The sequence below is a fragment of the Lycorma delicatula genome, chromosome 2 (genome assembly GCF_047948215.1).
Source record: "Lycorma delicatula isolate Av1 chromosome 2, ASM4794821v1, whole genome shotgun sequence".
Taxonomy (NCBI): domain Eukaryota; kingdom Metazoa; phylum Arthropoda; class Insecta; order Hemiptera; family Fulgoridae; genus Lycorma; species Lycorma delicatula.
The window spans coordinates 57884875-57907382 of record NC_134456.1 but is presented as its reverse complement, the minus strand read 5'-3'; the positions used below and the strand labels follow the sequence as shown (position 1 = coordinate 57907382).

General features: G+C 33.8%; 1 protein-coding gene across 1 annotated transcript in view; it reads left to right on the top strand.

The window, feature by feature from the left end:
- Iswi (nucleosome-remodeling ATPase imitation SWI) overlaps positions 1-22508 on the top strand; it is a 97193-nt gene that overhangs the window by 15196 nt on the left and 59489 nt on the right. The window contains exons 6-9 of the mRNA XM_075355348.1: positions 6868-7155; positions 11113-11181; positions 13105-13214; positions 15884-16049. Coding sequence (XP_075211463.1) covers positions 6868-7155; positions 11113-11181; positions 13105-13214; positions 15884-16049 — 633 coding nt within the window. The remainder of the gene's footprint in view (positions 1-6867; positions 7156-11112; positions 11182-13104; positions 13215-15883; positions 16050-22508) is intronic.

Below are 22508 nucleotides of genomic sequence, written 5' to 3'. Positions count from 1 at the left end.
CACTTGCTTCCTTCCCTGACCACCTGCATCATGAACATCTATACGTCCTGCTTTAAAGTTCCTGCACCATCGTTGCACTTTGCTATCACTCATTGAAGTTTCACCGTACACATTACTTACTCGTCGGTGAATTTCAGCTGCATTACACCCCTCAGCCTGAAGATATCGAATTACCGCACGCACTTTACACTTGGCGGGAGATTCTATTGTTGTAGACATGTTTACGTGCTAGCTGCGTGTTCAGAACTAAACAAAGTGATGTGGCGTGATTGAAGGCCATACTAGAGATGCTGCGCAACACATATGCGCAAAGGTTCATCCGATTTTTGCGCAGGTTTTTATTTCGCGACCGATCGGACCTTGAAAAAAAATAACCCTCCTATATTTAATATAGCAAAATCAATTTTTTTTTTTTTGTTATTGTATTTGTCCGTATTCTCCTCTGTGCAAATTATATCAAAGGCAAACGTATGAAACAATTTACCAAAAAATTTTTAATTTTTACGACTACATATTTTTATTTGTTTACAATATTAATGCTTTAAGTTTAATTGTGATTTTTTTAAAAAGGAAAGGTTTTATTAACTGATGATGAGGGAAACCCTCGAAAGCACTAGGGTGAACCTAGTTGTATGCAGTCTTAGCTCTATTATGTGCACTCTGCCTGTGTGTTTTGTTAAATTGCCGGTACCCATGGTAACAAAATAATATTTGATGTTTGTTTGTCTACTTGAAATAACCAAAAAACCACTAGACTCTGACTGATGTTTGAAAAAAAAAGACCGGCGTCAGCTGAAGATATATCAGGAGATGTGGCATAGTGGAGTCCTAGATGATAGTGGTGAAGTAGTTGAAGGCTTTGATGTGCAGCATGTATTACAGAGGTCTTTAATGTTTTCAGTTAATGCTGAAAATATGCTGGAATGATAGATTGAAGGAGATTGTTTACCGAAACGAATATTGATATTAGTGTTGGTAGGAATATTCCTGGTAAGATTGATGCTTAGTCTGTTGATAATTGTTCTAGTAATCATTGATAAATTATTTTTTAGTTGGTGAGGGAGTTGTAAGAGCTTATAAATGTAATGTCCCTGTTCATCAGGGTTGCTTCCTGCACAAGAACGCGGACTGGCCTAAATTTATTAATATTCTCTCTGCTAGACTCTGTGTCTTTGACTGAAGTCTGGATGATAGTCAGTTGGTGGACCTGGCAGAAAGATTTTCTGGCTTTCATCAATGCCGCTGAGAATTCAGTTCACCATAGTTGGGGTTGAGAGAGAATTGCTCCTTGGTGGACTAAACATCTGTCTTTGTTGAAACAGTCCGTGAACCATTTCGGGAGAGCTGCTCAGCGGGAGAGTGGTCCTGAACAGTGAGCAGTTTTGGTGACTGTCGAAGGCAGAGGTCTGAATATTTTTATTTGGTCAGAACATCACAAAGGGTTTCTTTTGTTAGCAAGGAAATAAGTATTCTTGAGGTATAGTGTATGAGTCCTAGGGCATAAATGTAAGAAAAATATTTTTTTTGTCGCTCTCTCAACCCAGCAGAGTGTTGTTTTTAATAAAGGTGAGATTTTAAATATTGTAGTGAATAATTTATTGCCAGATGATGTGACTAATAAAACATTGTATCATCAACGAGTCTGATAGGAAGTTGCTGCTTTTCACTCTGATGTTTTATCTGTGGATATTACAGAGGCAGATGTACACAGGTAATTTGCAGTTCTGGTAGGAATAAAGCCCCAGGTTTTGATAGAATCACGGTGGAGCTCCTTTTCCATTTTGTCGGAATTTGTGTTGCCACTATAACTGAAATTTTTGATTAGATGCTCATTGCTGGCTATTTCCCTATTTGCTGGAAAAAGTGTGTTTTAAAATTGTTTAAAGGTGTTGACAAGGACTTCATCAGTGAGCTTCTCTTATTGGCCTTTAACGCTCCTGCCAGTTATTGGAAAGGTTTTTAGGAAGGTATTGTATCTTCGTATTACTGTTAGATTGAATTCTAGAAAGTTGTTGATGGATAATCAGTATGGTTTTCACCCAGGTAGGGGCACAGAAGATGTTAGTCTTAAGGTTATGAACATTGTTTCTTCTAGTGAATCTGAGTATAAGTATCTTTTTGGACATAATAAGAACTCACATATAATAATAAAGACTTGGGTATCTGTTTGGCTTTTAATAATTTATGATTGCCCTCTGCCCTGTTTCAGCTGCAGAAGAGTGATTGTATGCAGAATGAGCTGAATTTGTTATTTCAGCCAATTGAGATGGTGTCTCAGAAGTAGGGAAAATGCCCTCAAAAGTTGTTTGTAGGGTAGTGTTTTAGGACCCCTGCTCTGGGTTACTAAATTCAATTCTTTGATGTGGTTGAGGTTATCCAGTTGATGCTGCGTCATCACGTATGCAAATGATGGACTTTTGCTGGTTAAAAGAGATTCAAGGAATGATATCAAATTTAGAGCAACTCATGCTTGGAGTGTACTCCAGTTGTGGAGTTGGCAACTTTAAGATGGTGTTTAGCCCATAGAAAACAATGATGATGTTACTCAAGGGCAGACTAGCTATTGCAAATTGACTTGTTGTTTCCTTGATGAGAATCTTTGATTCACGGAGCACTTTCAAGATGCCAAAAAAGCTTGTTCTACTTTCCTCGGTATTCGGAGAGCAGTTCACTCTGATTGGGGGCTTAATTTCAGAACCATGCATGTTCTATATAAGTGTGGATGGGAAGCTGTAATGCTATGTGCTGTACCTGTCCTGGCTCATCGAAAGAGGTACAAATGTTATAGGAATATGTTTTTCGGAGCCCATCATTTCTTATCCTCTCTCTTGACAGGTGGTCCTTGTTATTTCTGGTATTAAGCCTATTGATGTCCTTGCAACTGAGTGCCAATTATGTTATACTGAGAAGGTAGGCCAACGTACCTCTGTGCGCATAAAAGAAATAGACGATCAAGGTGTCCATTTATTGAAGGTCAGGTGAACTGAATTGTCCAGTGGCTGTTACAATCGTGAAATTTTTCCTTATATGAGAAGTATGTAGGTAGTTACATGGATTTCCCCCAATCGATGTATTAACAGTTTTCTTTTGGTCATGATGAATTTTGAGACAGGTTGGCCACATTTAGTTTGATTCAGGCTTGTGTCCGGAATGTTGGGCCATGATGTGCGCCATGTGTATAAAGTTCTGGGCTGGTATAAACTCTGGGCCAGGTATAAAGTTGAATGTACCAAAGTAGCCAGAGAGCTTTGTGAGTATCAATTGTCGTTTTGATTTGCAAGTTAATTGGAAAACCGAAAGGTAATAGAATGTAGTTGCTGACTTCCTTAGATTTTCCCTGTAGAAGATGGCTGAGGGGGTCTGATGCTGTTATAGATGTAAAGATAAAATAGCAGTCCATTTGGCTAGGGGCCCATCTGGATGTTTACTTCATCAAGGTAGGTGTTTTGGCATCCACCTCCAGTTAGTTAGATATTCACTGCTAGGATGAGATGGATGTCTGGAGAACTCTGTGATGGAGCTGCAGTGTGGAAGGGTGTAGGCATTGACCTCACTCCTAAAAGCGGACCAGAGCAGAAAGAGATAGGATATGTTTCCATTAGAGACTTATTAAATTTGAGAATTTTTTTCTTGCTTATTAAGTAAATCAAGAGGACTTTGAATTGGACAAAATTGTCGTTGTGATCGGCACTTGTTTTGTCGGTTTGAGGATAGTATTTTTGGTGTTTAAAGACTCAATCAAGTAATTATCTGAGTGCATAGTCTAATTGAAGTTAGATATTGGAAGAGATTTTGTGTAAAACCTTTGGTGTTATGAGGAAGGTGTGGGGATTGTGCTTCGGCAAATCGGTTAATTTGATAATTTGTAAGTTATGGTAGGTAGTTGTCGTTGAAAGAGGCCATACGAAGGCAGTTGTAGGTTGTGCAAATACAGTGATGGAAATGTCTGCTTAGACATTTGACATGGCTAGAAATGGAAGGGGTGGGGGTGGTGTGGCGACTGTGATTGTCATAAGTCTTTCCCTGTTGAGGGGGCTGGGGGGAGTCAGGATATGCTAATCAGTACTCATGGCTGAATTATGTAGATACAATTTCTCAGACAACACCATCTGTTATTTGTACAAAAGTTCAGGGAATATGTTGATCAGGATAATTTCTGTAGATGGCTGGACTGAAAACAGCAACATCCTTGCCAATTGATCTGATAAACATGTTTGGAAATTCATCTAAGTCAGTTTCCCTTACATTGTTATATTGTCCTGAGTTTATGAGGTATAAGTTACTGGTAGAAAGTATCCATCCCATTTGTTATTGGAGACTCGCAAAATGAATTGAACATTCCCTTTCCTTTTGATGAGGTAAGGTGTGTCTTGAATAATTCCTGTGACACTACCTGGAAATGATAATATCAGGCTCCGTATGTTACCTTAGTTTTCAGATACTGCACTAGGACATCTTTTGTCTATTTGCAATAAAGTATTTTCTGACTTGGTTTTTCCAGATTCTTGGTTGGAAAAGCATTAGTGATTCCTGTACTGAAACCCAGTAAAGATAAATATGTCCCTTTAGTATCATCCTAGTTGCTTGACCAGTATCGGTGCAAGTTGATGGAATGAATGATGAACTGTTGTCTAGTGTGATACCTTGAGAGAAACTCCCTAATTGTCTCTGAGTAATGTGGTTTTTGCCTAGGTTGATTATCTATCAATCATGTAGTTGCTCTGGAATCTGTTATTCAAAACACCTTCCTACTTTGCTGATGCTTTGCTGTATTTTTTGATTTGCAAAAGGCATACAACATGGCTTGGAATTCTAGATAGGATTTCTAAATTTACGAGAGGAATCCTAAATATGAAGGGAGTTTTGGTCAATCCAGGACTATTAATTTTAATAAATGTGGAACACACTTATGATAGTAAAAAAAAATATTTTTATTTCTCGATGTAATTCTCTGCCACATTTAAACATTTATCCCCAAATTTCACTAGTGCCTGGATACTGGCAATGTAGAATGATTTGTTGTTAACATTGAAACCAAGATAGTACTAATTTCTTCATCTCATCATTGCTGTTGAAATACTGGCCTCTAGGAACAATTTCAATGGTCCAAACAGGTGAAAATTGCTGGGAACAGGTTCCTGACTGTATGGGGAGCTGTGGAAATAACCCCCAGCCAAGATCTTGTAGCGTGCATGTTGTACATACAGCAGTGGACTGTATGCGGTTGTGCAATGCCCTGCACAAACAACGCTTTTAGTGATCGCGCCAGACCATTTTTTCTTGAGAGCATTATGCACATCTTGAAAAACTTTGCAGTACACACTGTAAATATTGATTCCACGGGGTAGAAAATCGATGTGAATGATGTCATATTTATCCCAAAAACTGAGGCCATTACTTTGATGCCTCCAAACTACCTCGATTGGGATCATTAACTCACTGATGTACAGCCTTCTTTAAAACTTCTGCACCACCCAGATGTTTTACTGTGACTAAGAGTCACATCACTGTGCTGTACTGTGCAAGGAGTTGCAAATCTAAATCTCACTGGGTTTTACGCCTTCATTCATGAGAAATTTGATTACAATGAGCTGTTCCACGTATCCATTCTCTACATTGGATGGCTTGTTTAAGACTGACGGATGTTGTTTAATGTTGCTTCTCGCCAGGACACCATACAGTTAGCTGACACTTTGTACCTTTTGTGTCAAACCAACAGAATGTGCAGGACTCTCCATTTATACTTTAGTCTAACAAAAGTTCCGGATTGATGTGAACATCCCTTGTACACTGCTGGAATGGGTTATAAAAGGGAATCTAATCTTGCACCTATCAGGAATTTTTTCAATAGTCAGTCACTCCTTTCAAATTCAAGTTGCAATGACAGTATCTGATAAGTTTCACACTAAAAAACTTAATACCTTTGGGAAGTGTCTTAAATGTTATCTTGTTTGCCATAGCCATAAATAATATAATAAACTGTGGCAAAAACCCATTATATATAGGTGATTTTGCAATGTATGTTGCTTGTAGAATTTAAGTTACTGCCAGAGGCTGCTCCAAGACAAAATAACCTGTTTTGAATCTTGAAAATGACTGGATTAACTTTTCCCTGGAGAAAATGTCTTATGATTTCTTAAGGTCATACATCTGGATTCAAATATTTGAATGAAACTAATATGTTTTTGCCTTTTGACAATTGTTTTTTAATTTGCACTTAGCATACTGCTTAGGCATTTCACATTGTAAAACAAAGGTAAAATTTAATTATTAACTATAGTAATTTTGTTTCTGAGCACTGATAACACTTTGTTGTGCGCCTAGAAAAAAATAAGTGTTGATACCAATTGTAAAAAATGAATTCTGTATATTATATAAATTACTAAATTTGACCACTGTTTGAACTCATAACCTAGGTTGCAATTAACTGGTTCTAACCTTTTTTCAAACTATGAGTCAGTGAATGTGTTGTACCCATTTTGGGTGCTAAGTATAATGAATTGGCCCATAATATTTTGCCTCTTATACCCTGCTTTAATACATTTTATGAAAATGTAGCATTACACAACAATAATACTTAACTGCAGTTGGCTAAAATAATTTTAACATTCAAGAATTGGTTATTGTGATTTTAATTTTATCATAAATCTTACTATTTGCAGCTTTTTGTAAGGATAGATGTTTGTTTGGATTGTGTGGTTCAATTCTACACCTTTTTTTTTTTTTTGCTAATAACATAATACTTATAGAATGCTATATCTTTATTAATAAAGCACACTTTTTCTCTGAAAAACTAGTTTATTATTGGACATGGTATTATTTGTCTTATTTTTTAAAAACTTATTTTTGATTTTTTTTAATTTACAGAATACCTTTATTCGAGAGACATTGATGCCTGGCGAGTGGGATGTGTGTGTTACATCGTATGAAATGGTTATCAGGGAGAAAGGTACATTCAAGAAATTTAACTGGCGTTACATGGTTATTGATGAGGCTCACAGAATCAAAAATGAAAAATCTAAACTTTCAGAAATAGTCAGAGAGTTCAAAACGACTAATAGGCTCTTATTAACTGGAACACCTTTACAAAATAATTTGCATGAATTGTGGTCTCTTCTGAATTTCTTATTACCAGACGTTTTCAACTCATCAGATGTGAGTGTTTTCCCCTTTCTTTCTCTTGTTGTGTGCTGTATATGTTCTGATTTTCAAATGCCTAGAAAAGTGATGTCAAAAAAAATTAAATTTGTAGTTTTTACTCTTATTGAGAGACAAACTTTTACATTTTATTACTGATTTTAATAAGGCAATATACATATATCTAATGATTGCATATATATTACCTTAAATTTTATTTTTATAGATTTATAAATGTGAAAGATAATTTGGTTCAGTTATTACTTATTGATAACAGTAATATTTGGACAGCTGTTATGGTTATCATTTTAGTAGGAAAATGGGAGAATACAGTCTCGTCATTTATTTTTTTCATGTAGGATTTATATTTTCTGAAATACTAGTATTTTGTAACAGAAATGAAATATTTTTAACAGTTGGTATAAGGTTCCTTTCTACTAGTGAAAATATGTCTTAAAGTAGAGTAGGTTGGTTAGTGGATGGCAAAGGAAAATTTCATAAATTCCACACGTGTTTGTTTTTTGGACTAGGGAAATGTTTCAGTAAGTAGATTAAAATTGCTGAATGTGGATAAATCCGTTACTAAATGATGGATAAATACCAAAGATGAACAGCATAGTGGAAGGCAATGGAAAACATTACAAAGGTATATATATATTTTTTATCTAAAATATTCCAGTAAGTAAAGTTGCTAATAACTATTTTGATGTGATATGATGATCTTCAATTGAAAGAGGGAATAAAGAATTTGCATGTGAGATAGAAGATGGTAATTAAGGTTGAAGAGGATGAAAAAGAAGTGATGGGAGCAAAACTGGATTCAGGCAGTAATGTAATTATGTTTTTCCGTAGGCATTTTTTAATATACATATATATATCATTACAAAATCGCTGATTTTGTAATCATTCACTGATTTTGAAGTTGGGAGTTCTAAGGTTTGAGAGGTTTTAGGTTTCCTTCTCTAACCTTAGAAAAGGTAAAGGGAGTTGGTTTTATATTGATTTGAATGCTAGACTGTAGATATCGATGTTCTGTAGTGGTTGGGTTTCAATTAACTACATGTCTCAGGAGTGTTTGACCCAAGTCTGTTCCAGACTACATGTTTACTAGTGTATTTACACTTACATTGCTCTACATCTGCAGCTATGTCAGGCCTGGCAAGCCAGTAGCAGTAATTATATTTGCCCACACACACATACACACACACATGCACACACACACACACACACACATGCACACACACACACACACACACACACACACACACACACACACACACACACACACACACACATACCTGGAAGTAGCTGGAAAATTGGTTGGAAAAACTACACATATATATATATATATTGTTGAAAAAACAATAAAAAAAATTAATTGTTATCACTTTATATTGTAATAAATCCAGCTTAATTGAGCTCTACTGGTGCCAATTCTCACTGCTGCTGGCAAAGGTGAGGAGGTTAAGCCGTGGTGGGGATTGTCTGGTGTGTTCAGTGACCTTAGTTGTAATAGAATGTGGAATGATGGTGAGTATGAGAGTGTTCACTGTCACAGCGTCTGTTAGCATGTCATGAATATCCACACTTTGGTAAAACATTGGAGAACATTATGAATGACTTTGTGTGTTTTGGGAAATCAACACAATCATGGCAAATATTACTGACATGGGAAAAGAAAGCTTTTGCAATGGGAACTGTTCTTGATATACCATGCAGTGGGAGGCCAAGCAGGGTTGAGCTAAGACATATGCTGCTGTGGAGGCATCGATGAAATCAATGTACAAACGTTCTGCAAAGTTAGGCATCCCAAGATTGACAATGAGAGACCATATGCAGAAGAACTTGAAAGTTAAATGTTTTCATCCAGCCACAGTTAAGGAGGAGTGATAACCTAACCATAACCTTGATTGACGTGTTTATGCATATCCGTTTATTGCTTAAACACTTTCCGAGAGCAAACGATTAAAAGAACATCATGTTCTTAGATGAGCTTGTGATTTATGAACCTTTTTTTAAAGCTTTTGTAACCAAAATGTTTTTTTCTGGGTAAAAGACAATTCTCACGTTTTTGAGAAAATAGAGCACCATCCATCTCATGTTATGATTTTGGGCTGCAATGACAGCTGAATATTTTCTTGGTCCTTATTTTGTCAGTGGCGCAGTTAATCAAAATAGTTATCTGTGAAGTGACGAGTGGTTGCTTCCAGAATGACCTCACCACACCTGGCAATACACTGCAGTTTTGTAAAAGAAGATATCTGAAAACACAAATATATCAACGATGAACAGCTCTAAGCATTTCAAATAATCACCCCTGAAATGATCAACATGGAGGCGCATAAAGTTGTACTTTGAACATGGTGAACAGATGTTTTAGATCCATAGAAGTTAATCTGTTGCACCTGTCCTAATAATTTTTATAACTAGCGTAAAGGGATTTCCCGCCCACCCTTTATTGTAGTGTACTGTTTTTTATTCTATTATTTACCATTAATATCTAAATATAATAGTGCATGTAAATATTGTACTGCAGTACAGTATTAGGTTATTTTAAGATATATTACTTAATTAAATATTATTATTTTTGAATTACCACAATTTTGCTATGATTTTGTGTTATCCACAATCCTGTTTCCAGTTATTATCACGTAGAATCACGAGTTGGCTGCGGGGGAAAAGTGATCTGGAGAGACATTAAAGAATTATAATTATGGAGGCTTATGAGTGAAAAGAGGACATAATGAGGATGATATATAATGAAAGCAAAATAAATGATCTGGTTAGGCCAATGCTATGTAGGAGTAGTATAAAGGATTATTGATGGAAAAGAGGAGGAGGAAGTTCTCCCTAAACTAAAAAGACACGAAAGATAAAAGTAACTGTAAAGGAAATGAAGATATTTGGTGCTAAAAGGAATGAGATGAGCTGTTAATGTATCATTAGCCATTTTCACAAGAAGAATGCCAGTTAACGTAAATGCTGTTTTCTGGCATTCATTGTATTGTCTGCTTTTATTAAAATACTATAATTTTTTAGATTTTGCTTGTTGAAGCATGTGTGGTTTTACTGTTACAATTTTTTTTTAAATACTTGAGTATTACTACACACTAAGGCTTGGTAAATAGAAGTTTCAATTTCTAATACGGTTGTGTTTCACACATTCTAGTATTAATGAGTCTTTGAACTAGTTAATACGTGACTAGTATGTACAATAAATTTTTTGAGTTTTTTTTTGGCATATTTTATTCTAAAATAAATGGACAGGATATAAAATACATGATACTGAAAGGAAAAGACTAGTTTAATAACTACAACTTTTAACAATAAGTCCTTAATGATATTTCTTCTGTTCCAGATCAATGTTTGTGTACTAAAAATATTTTAGTTATGAAATTCATTAGGTTCTGTTACACTTTATAATGGTATGATTTGACTGCTTTATTGTTAAATAATCGATGTTAAATTACCTATGATTGAAGAAAAAGAATTATTTTTATAATTAACGAATAACTCATACAAACATGCTAAAAGTTATACAGTGAGTTTTCATTGATATCTCAAATAAAGAAGATGGGTTAAATATAAAGTGCATCAAGGTCACTTCATAAAATGATTTATTCTGTTGACTGCCTGCACTTGTGTTTTAATATAAATTGTCAGTTATTTTAATTTTATAAAACTTAAATTAAAAGTCAAGTAAATACATTTATTACTTTGATAGGCTAATTCTACCCTATGTAAGATTATTTTTGAGTTAACTAATTTTTTTGTTGTTGCAAAATAAATATTTAACGTTAATTGAATAAAAATGTTTAGTGTTTACTGTTATATTTAATCAGTAATTACTTAATATATTAGTATTACCTGATATTGTTTCTTTGTTTGTATGTATGTATGCATGCATGTACATGCGCATGTATGCATGTCTTTATGTTTTAAATCATTAATAGGAAAATAATTTCTTTGTTTCAGGATTTTGATTCTTGGTTTAATACAAACAGTTTTCTTGGTGATAAACAACTTATTGAACGGTTACATGCTGTAAGTATAAGTTGAAACAAATGATTGTTGAAAAAAATTCTGTTTTCGGGGTATTTATTTTTTATGAATAGTTTTTTTTTGTTTGGGTATATGATACCCTAGCTGAGGACTACGTGGTTGATTTATATGAGATTTGACTAACTGCTTCCCTAGAATTTTTTGAGTGTCTTTTTCTTTAAATGTATTTGTAAAAATACATTTGAGATACTTAGATTCAATGAATATATGTAAATACAAAAATAATTGTCTTTTTCATTACATTTTTCTAGATATGATTAAAAAATAACAGATACAGAAGAGTTTATTTATTCTCTTAGCAACTAAAACCTGAAGCCAGTTATGTCTATCACTCTTTTTTTCCCCTTTATAATAATGTGATTGATGAATTTTTTTAACATCTATAGTGTGAAAAAATGTTCCAACCCTGATTGAAATTCAGTCCACAGAATCTTCAAGATGAAATACCACTTTACCAGGAGGTCATCATACAAATTGATTTGCATAAAATGCTGTAGAAAATAATATTTTACAAATAAACATCATGATAACATATTTACATTGAAAAAAGAAAAAAATTGTTTAAGCACGGAGAGCTATTAAACTTGTGCTTTTTAGTATTAATTTTATCTTTGGCTTGTAGTGTTAATTTTTAACTCTAATTCTTGTTAACTCTAACTTTCATCTTCCTTTTCATTTGCATTTTTATCACTTTCAACTATTTGATCACTACGGATTTGTTATTCATTTGTTAATAAACTTCTGTTTAAGTTTCACAGTGATGGTTGTTTCTTCTCTAGCATAAAGAGGATATTCAATATACTAAATTATTGAATATCAAGAAATATTAAAATATTCAACCAAACAATATTCTAATGTGTTGTTCAAATATTCAAATAGAATATTTAAGTACTTTTTCTTTAGTATCCATTAGAATGGATTTTATTAAAGATCGGTAAACATATTAATTATTAGATTGTAAAATCTGTATTAGAGTGGATTAAATGGTAAAATAATGGGTCATTTTATTACTATTAATATCTGTAGAAAATTGACGTCGCATTTAAAAATTCTATGATCTTGTTTCTTATTTTGTTCTTATCAGTTTTCTCTTTATTTTTATAAAGTTTAAAGTTGCATGGTTTATTCAGTCACAAGTGGCAAAATTTTCAAACAAATAAACAGCATTATTGTTTATTTTATTTGCCAAAATTAATTTATTCTCATAAAAGCAAACTAATATAACCTCACTTTTGAACAAAAATAATATGATATAAAATTCATAGACTGCCGATAAAAATGCCATTACAGTGACATACACAGTATTACAATAAATAAAAATATATAGGATTAAAATAAGTACATCTGTAATTGAAGTCTATAGGTATTTAAATTGTTCACAGTATGTTGGTTGAGAGCAGTCACAGAAACCACTGATTTATAAAATTAATATGGTAGAAATACATACAAGCAGTTTGGACATTTGTTTTTCATAAAGGTTTGATTAGTAAAAAAAATAATGGTAAAATTAAATTCTGTTATAAATTTGAGAAGAACACCTGATTTGATTATATTACATTTCTCTTTGCTAACTTTTTATGTTAAATATTTATTTCTGTGTATTGTTCAACTAGCAAGAGTATTAAAAGTAATTGTGTAATATTCACTTTAATTGTTGTTTATTATCCCTTGTCTGGATGCATAAAATGTCAGTTATAATCTTCTATGTTACTTTGGAATAAAAGAGATAATTTTATCCAAAAAGTATAAAAGAGATAATTGCTGTACTGGAACTTTTTTATACAGTACCATTAATTGATACTACTCAGATGTAAATCTAAACAAAGTATACCTTTGATTTTTTTATTTATGGTTTTTGTTAATAGCTTTCAATTTGTAAATTATTTGTGTCTTATTATATTCCAGGTTTTACGACCATTTTTACTTAGACGTTTGAAAAGTGAGGTAGAAAAAAAATTAAAACCGAAGAAGGAATTAAAAGTATATGTTGGATTAAGTAAAATGCAAAGGGAATGGTAGGTTTATATTTAGCTATTTTATTTTTTAAATAAAAATCTTGATATATCATCTATTAATTTGCTGATATACCATTTAGTAAGTATTCTTTTTTATTATCATGTGTTAAATCATTAGATTCATTTGATGTTTGTTTATATAGTAATAAGTATTGTAGACAAAGGATTTGGATCATTTATCATTTTTTTTTTAGTTTTTTTATTTTCTTTATAATTAATACTTTTTTGTTTTGCGGTTATATGTATAAATATATGACATTTTTCTAACTTACTCTTAGGGCTAATCAGTCCTTTACATCATCTACACATACAGCTTTGTATTGTTTATTAATTTAGCTGATTTCAGATACAGCATAAGGTAAGGAAAGTATTAGTAAGCAATCATCAATTCATCAGGTAAACGTGTAAAATATTGAATAATTGCAAAGCATTAGCATCCTTATTTTAAGATTAGTATGATCGTGCTTTGGAAGATTATTTTCTTATTCTCTGTTTTTGCAGTGATGCTTGATACTAAAGACAAAATCTTATATTTGAAGAATTATATTTTATGAACCACAAGATGAAAAAATTGAATTTTATGCCATTTTTTTTTATTGTCTACATTATTGTTATCAGTTAGGCATTATTTGAAAATGAAACTGTGTGAAAATTTGAAAAAGATTATGCATAAATTCTTTCACCATTCCGTAATTTTGTATATTTATGAACATTTGTTACATTTTATTTATTTATTTTTATGATTTGCTTCAGTATGACAGCTACTTTAGAATATAATTACTATTCTACTTTTGGTGAAGACAGGAAACTTTTTTCTCTAAACTGTTTGTTTTAACAACATTATTACCGCATTTGCATCATAGTTTCAGTAACACCTTGGGATATAGAAAGTGTTATGAAAAAGAAAATAAATTTCTGAAATTGGAAATTGGTGTGTCTAGCGTAGCCTATTGAGGGGAAGAATATGGCCACTTCATTACAAGTGACCATATTCACCTTTTTTTGATGAATCACGGAATGTTAGAATTGCTAAAAAATAACAAAAAACCCAGCCTTTTTTATATTTTATTTTCCCTGTCAAATGAAATAATACCAATATTGTTCAGCGTATAGAAAATTAACTTGAGTTGGGTCTTGATCCTCTTATTTAGTGTTTGAGAAAACAATTGATTTTATGTATTACAATTTTATAATTCTGTTTATGAAACATACTTTTATTTAAGATATTGTTAGTTAAGTATACATATTGGATGTCACTTCATATTTATTGAAGAACTTTTCCTATATTTTCCATCAGTGAAAAAACAAAAGGGTTGTGCAATTGTATTGCACCATCACTCATAACTTGCAAATGAAAAGAGATAGTCCAATGAAACAAATATGCATAGATGTAAATTTTATTTGGTACAAAACTTACATTAATTTTTCTATATAGTTTCTGTTGTCAGCTATACACATTTCTGCTTACGATGAAGCAGTAGAGATTGTTTTTTTTATTCTGTCAGTGAAGAATGCTGGTGGTTTTTCCTTGATCCATGACCTCATTGACAAAATTTACAATCGGTCCAGCTTCCAGATAATCATGTACATGTATTTGGAATCACACAACATTGTCAAGAGAATTTTTTTTCTGAGGGTTGTATTTTGAAGTTTTTGATTGTGATGAACTGTAAGGCAAGTACTCCAAGCCCTGCCATTTTGTCGTATGAGTTGTAATGACGCACCCAAGTATTGTCTCCTCTCAATAATGAAAAAGGAGTCATTTTTCTTGTCGTGATAAAATTTCAGAAGCTGTTCACAACATTCCTTCTGTTTGTTCTTTTCTTTGAATTTGTATGGCGTGGACTGCAAAAAGATTTTATGGTAGCCAGTTACATAATAATGAATCCTATTGTTCTTTCTATATGCCTATTTGGGTGTTTATGTGTTGTGTAGTGTGAATCGATTTGGTGCTGCTCATTAGTCACAGAGATTGATCAACCACTGTGACATTTATGTGAGCGTGCATGCACGTATGTGTAACAGTGAATTGGTCATTACAGTTCTAAAAAGAATTATTTTCTTTATAATGGATTTTTGTTAAATCTCTAAAACATCCTTCTATATGATGTTTGATTTCATTAATATTTGGATTTAAAGTAAAAATAGAATTTAAATGTAATTAAAGTAATGTTAACTTACATCACCTGAAATTATGAAAATATGGTAATTTTTACAGATTAACAAACATAGATTCATTATTCCTGCTGTGACAGAAATAATTTTCACACTATGCTCAGTGTATTTATATGGCTAGGCTATGGCATGTTAAGTAGTAATCTTCCAAGCTCTTTGGTAGAAATAAGCATGTTATGAAAATTTATCAAGTGTTAAAATAGAGTGATGTGTTGTTAGATCACAACCTTACTAGTACTTGTAGAATAGCATTCAGGCTACACTGGTGGCAACGTTTTACAATGAATTTGTTAAAGTTAGCTTAAATAATGATGAAATGAATTCTGTTCAGATATAAAAGGTATTGATCTATTTAATTATAATAAATATTTTTCTCTTTTTTTTAAATTACCTACCAAGCAATTGTAGTTGAATTACAATCTGTTTCTTATTAATTGTCAAATATTTTCCTATTCATTTGTCTTGACAGAATTTTGATTACAAAATGGTTTCAGGTATACTAAAGTTTTAATGAAAGATATTGATGTTGTGAATGGTGCTGGTAAAATTGAAAAAATGAGATTACAGAACATTTTGATGCAGTTGAGGAAGTGTAGTAATCACCCATACTTATTTGATGGTGCTGAACCTGGTCCTCCATATACTACTGATGAGCACTTGGTATGTATTTATTTTGTTTGATGTTTGTAAAATTGTATAAAATGTACTGAACTTTAGTCTTTATTATGTAATTAAGTATACAAAGTTTTTTTTTTTATAGGGCGCTTAGAATTTTTTTTTATGGATAATATTAGTATATTTATTTATTAGGAAAAAGTGTAGATTTTGTTTTCTACTGATTAATTTGTTGAAATGAGTTATTTTTTGTTGGGTAAATGCAGGAATGTTATTAAACTCATTGCTATTTGCATCTTGGTGTACAGTGTAATAAACACATGCAGACAAACCTTGAAAAAATACATCATACTTTTTTATTTTGTAATCTTTGATTTTTGTTCTAGTTATTTTCATTTTTATTAGTACATAACATTTAGATTATGCTTTATATGGAAGTACTAATCAGGTATTCAAGTCACTATTCCAGTGTTGTTATATTCTTACATAAACAAAAACAATAAATGAGAATATTTTCAACAATATATAAGGTAAATACTTAAATGTGTGATTATCATCAGTCGATACTTATTTATGGAATTTTATTTTTTAAATCGTGATTTTAATTGAAAAAATTATAAACCATCATGACAATCAGCAACTGGTTTTAAATATATTTTTCGCTAAAATTCATATGTTTGATGGATAATGATATCTGCTCATAAGAGGTTTTACTGCTGTAGATTATGTTGTGTTTATAATTAGTTGCCTTTCGATGAGCATACTATGGTTTGAAGTAGTCATGACTGGATACATGAAGACGATCCAAAAAGTAATGAAACAATCAACAGCTATAGTTAAAAAAAAATTATTATGAATCTACAGTTACATGTTTTTCAAAATAATTTTCTTAAGTCCAACACATTGCTTCTGGCACCAGTTCGACCTTCTAACTTTTCAAATACTAAATTCAGGCTATCTTTTGAAAGCACTTTGCATTTTGTCTTCACAGTTTTACGATCTCTAAATTCATCTCAGATTTTCACCCTTTCAGGTCTCACCACCTGTTAGAATAGTCAGAAGTCACCTGGAGCTAGATCTGGGTTGTATGGTGGTGAGAAACCATTGTAATATTTTTCCATTAAAAACTTTACAGACTATTAGTGACATTGAAGCATGCATTATTGTAATACAACAGAGATTCTTAGATTTTTTTTCTAGGGTGTTTTTTGTGAAATGAGAACATTGTCTTTAGCACATTGATGTACCAGAGAGGACTTACAGTCTTTCTTGTAGGTATCTGGTGTTTGTAAATGAATTGTTCATAATCAGGAAAGATGCATCATGACTTTACCTGCTCTGTTTGCAACTTTTGCTTTTTTTGGAGGTGGTGAAGAAGTTGGCTGTAATTGGGAGCTTTATTGTTTCATCTCAGGGTCAGAGTTAGCATGTTCTTGTAGCCAGTGAACAATTCTTTGTAAACTAATATGTGGTACTCCATTTGGTCAGGAGTTAAGAGTCCTGGAACCCAAAGACAAAGGATGTATATGAAACTATGAACACTGCATTTTATATGCCTCAGCTCGCTCAGAATATTATACACTGTTGTTTGAGATGTGTAACAGTTCCCCCATCTGTTGCATACTAGTATGATGATTTTCTCGAATGATGATGCTCACTGTGTTCACCATGTCTTTTTAATCGACATGCTCGAGCGACACACACTCATCATTGAGATTGCTTCTTTCAACATTTCATATATTTTGGAAGCAGATATTTTTAAATGGATACAAATCATGTAATATTTGATGTAATGAATCATAAATCATGTAATGTTGATCAATATTTTTTTTACTTGGTTGGGAAGTAGACAACACATCTGGGTAGTTGTATGGATGCAGGACTGCAACATCTGTACTTCCTCGATGGGGAGTCTTAATTCTTTAAGACTTTGATAATTGGTATCCCCACGGCCCTAGCCTCTGCAGCTTTTTTCTCACTACACCCAGAGCTGCAGAATACTATACACATTCACTACACCAAGAACACTACACAAATTACAACATATACCCTTACACAACTACACAACAATATCCTACACCGTTGCTTCTTACATTTACATTTGGTGGTGTTGTGACATCTTATGAAGCGCAACAATAACGCAAGGCGAGAACTGTCATACCAATGGGTGAATGGCTCTACTCAGTGAGAGTCTCGAACGATGTCCTCTGGGCACAGGGTGAACCCAGTTGTATTTAGCTCTAGTTCCAGTATGCGTGCACTCTGCTGGAGTGGTCCATTATATCGCTGGTACTCATGAGTTAAAATTTCAATTTCTCAAGTAAACTCTATGATGGTTGGTGGTATATCTGGTCTAGTGAAAAGGCCTCGGTCAGCTTAGTCTGAGGGGGATAATAGTCCTACAGTAGAGAATTGTAAAGTACCAGATGTAAAATATAAAAATATCCGTTTTGTTGATCTTCGGAATAATCAGGAAGGAGACCTTCATAAGGTCTCGCCTTTCCTGATCAATAAGGTAGTAACTATTTCTAGCGGTTCCCCCAAGAACATATGAAAACTGACAGATGGAACAATACTAATAGACACTTTCAGTGATGAGTAAAGTTGATCGTTCTTACGTCTTAACAAATGTGGGCGGTATGTCATAAAAATTTGATTACTAGCCGAGGAGTAATTTTTTGCTGGGATCTTCGTATTCATCCCTAACCCACGGCGGTGTTTCCAGTGTCAAAGATGTGGCCATAGCACAACTTATTGCCTGAACACTGCAATATGTGCTAGATGTGCAAAAGAAGGCCACATGGACACTGAGTGTCAAGAGGAAGAAAAATATGCAAACTGTTGGGGAACACATTCAGATTGATCTCAAGATTGCCCAAGTTTTAAAGAAGAGAAAGCAATCCTAAAAATCTGTATTGAGCAAAAGCTTTCATTCCCAGTCACCCGAAGAAAATATATAAAAACACTTAACTCTTGAAACCTGGTTTTGCCCAAGTTTTAAAGAAGAGAAAGCAATCCTAAAAATCTGTATTGAGCAAAAGCTTTCATTCCCAGTCACCCGAAGAGAATATAAAAAACACTTAGCTCTTGAAACGTGGTTAAACCAGATGTTTCTTTCATGCCGCAACATCAAGTAAATTTCTTATAAATGCAGACAACAAACTGTGCGGATCCTGGAGTGAGCTGAAGAAGCTTGTTAAGGTGTTGTCTGATTAGGTTGTTCCATTTACTGCAATTATTTCTCAGTTAATGAAAACGAATAAGAAATTGGTAATTACAGCTAGTGAAACTAACACTAGTGGGATCCCTCTGAAAGTTTCTGTCCCTAAAGTTTAACCTTTGCAGACAGGGGTAAATTCAGCTGGTGGTGAGCCACCAAATAAGCTCCCTGTTAAGGGAGCCCAGGCAGCCACCTCCTCTGGGACTGCAACTTCTCATTTTTCAAAATCTCCCCCTCCAACACCACATCTACTAGAGGATATGGTAGCGGAACCACCCGATCCCAGTGCTTTGGAGTTTCTTAAAACAAAAAAATTTGAAAAAGGTAAAGCTAGATCACCTATAACTAATTTTATCATATATTTATCTATATTTCTGTATCAAACTAACTGCATTTATGAGCATTATTCAGTGGAACGTTAGTCTTCAGTTCCGTATTGAAGATGTTAAAGTGTAATAATGTGCTTCCAAGAGACACATCTATTATAACTAGATGCAATAACACTCTGAGAATATACCTGTGAGAGATACGACTGTCTTGTGCATAGTAGAGAGTGGTGTAGTGGTAGTGTTGCTATTTTCATATGGAATGAGGTGTTGGCTACAAGACTCTAATCAGGTACACTCATTCCTGCTGCTGCTGTAAAAATCTCAGTCCTCTTTAAATTGCATGTCTCTCTCACTGAATTCTAGTTCAATGCGCAAGAAATGTCAAATCTCATCATGCAAATCCCAATGCCGTCGTTAATAGTAGGAGACTTCAATTTCCACTATATTTCCTGGGGCTGATCTTTCTACTCCTCTCGGGAAAATATGGTAAACAGAGTCAGACAAGACTCTTGGACCTTTGTCTACTGAATGATAGGTCATAAGTATTCATGTCCTTGTCTACACTATCAAACATCAACCTCTCCTTAAGTTCACCTAATTTACTCTCTCGTTTTAATTGGTCTACTTGTGACGACCTTCATGGCAGTAACCACAGGCCAATTATTATAACCATTGGTGTCTCGACCGGAAGGTAAATAAAAGGCCACGAAGGTGGATTTTTGAAAAGGTAGATTGAAATGGTTACCATAAAGCCTTCCCATCACAGTATGATTATAGTGCAGACGCCCTTGATGAACTTACCTCTTTTACATCTCTGATACTTGACAATGCTAATAGATATATCCCACAAACATTGGGAAAGCTAAGAGTCTTTCCATTCCTTGATGGAATGATGATTGCCAAAACGCTATTGGCAATTTACAACAGGCACTGCACAAATATAATTGCAGGTCTACAAATTAACATTTAGATTTATATTGTAAAACTAGAGCAGTATGTCGTCGAGTATTCTTGGACGCTTGGAGGAACTCATGGAGGAAACACATGGACACCATCTCACGCACTACTCCCACATTTGCTGTATGGAAAAGGATCCATACAATCTGCGAATCGCAAAAACAATCCATTCTCAGACTCTTTCATGAAGGAGAACTCCATACAACACCCTCTGCAGCGGCAAGTAACTTGCCAGATTGTTTCCTTTCGGTCACCCTGACCTCTTCATACAGTAATAAATTTCAGAGGTATAAATTACAGATGGAAGTTCTATCGTTAAATATTGGTGATTCAGTCTGTGAATTAAACACTCCATTTTCATTTAATGAGTTGTCACACGCACTTAAAAACTCGTGTGATACCTCCCCTGGCCCTGACAACATTCATCCTATTATGCTCTCACATCTTCCTAATTTGGTGCTATAAACACCTATTGTTTGTTTTTAATAGTCTATTCTCCTCACAAGTTTTCCCTTTGGTCTGTTCAGAAGCCATTATTGTACCAATACTTAAACCTAGTAAATACAAATGAAGCCCCTCAAGCTTCCGCTTATCTCTTCAACAAACGTTTTATGCAAAGTGATGGAGAGAATGGTGAACCACAGGCTCACATTGTACTTAGAGAGGCATGGCCCTCTATGTTTAGAACAATGCAGCTTCTGCCAAGGTCATTCTTCCATTGACCATTTAGTGTCATTGGAAACAGCCATACAAAACACTTTCCTACTACACCAGTGCCTGGTTGCTATCTTCTTTGATATCAGAAAGGCGTACGATAATGTCTGGCGACATGATATTCTATACATCTGCAAAGAATGGGGAGTAAAGGGCAACATGCTTGCATTTATCCGAGGTTTCTTAAATGACTGAACTTTTCATGTTCATGTTGGAGATTCTCTATTTAGTAGTGTCATCTTAGAGATTGGACTACCTCAAGGAAGTGTTTTAAGTGCCACCTTATTTTCTATAGCCATCAACAATATTTCAAAATGTGTGCAGCCACCAGTCTTTTGTTCCTTATTTTTTGATGATTTTGCTATTTATATTGCATACCTTTCCAACAGCCACCGCAGAGAGACTACTACTGAACATTATATTTTGCCTTGCAGCTTGGTTCAGGGTTACCAGCTACACCTTTTCACCTGAAAAAAACAAAATGTGTAGTCTTTTCTCAGCTGTGGGACCCTTCTATTCTGCAAGTTTTTCTGAGCTTAGAGCTTATTGCTATTTCGCCTGATGTCAAGATTTTAGGTTTAGTTTTTGATAGCCGGCTTACTTGTGTCAAACATATCAAAGAATTAAAAGCAAAATTTTCCAAACTTTTAGATATGCTGTAAGTCCTTAGCAACACCAGTTGGGGAGTCTATCGGTCATGTATGATATGATTTTATTATTTCTTATTCGTTCCCGTTTAGATTATGGTTGTGTTGCTTAGTTGTAGTGTGTCATACTGAACTTAAAATTCTAGATGCTGTACATCATGCTTTCGTTTGGCATGCCACAGGTGCATTTAGGTCGAGCCATGTTGTGCAAGCTTACTTGTTGACTGCAGTGAGCCTTCACTTTGGGATAGACGGGACCAGCTTTTAGCTTCTTACTTTGCCCATCTCAAAAGACAGCCAAATCACTTTGCTTTTAATTCGGTCCTTGGGAATCCTAATTTACAAAGGTATGAGGACCATCTACATTGTACTGCACTTGTAGGTGTTTGTATCCAACATCTACTGCACCTTATTAGTGTTGACACACCTCCTACTTTTCCAACATATATGTGCTCATATTCTCTGTGGGGAATTAACCTTATAAATTTTATGTTTGATCTTACGATTTTCAATAAAGAATCAACACCACCTACTGTTTTCCAGAAAATGTTTCACTATATTCTCTTCAAGATAAACAATGATACAGTAGTATACAGTGATGGATCAAAACAGAATGATACCATTGGTTGTGCATTTG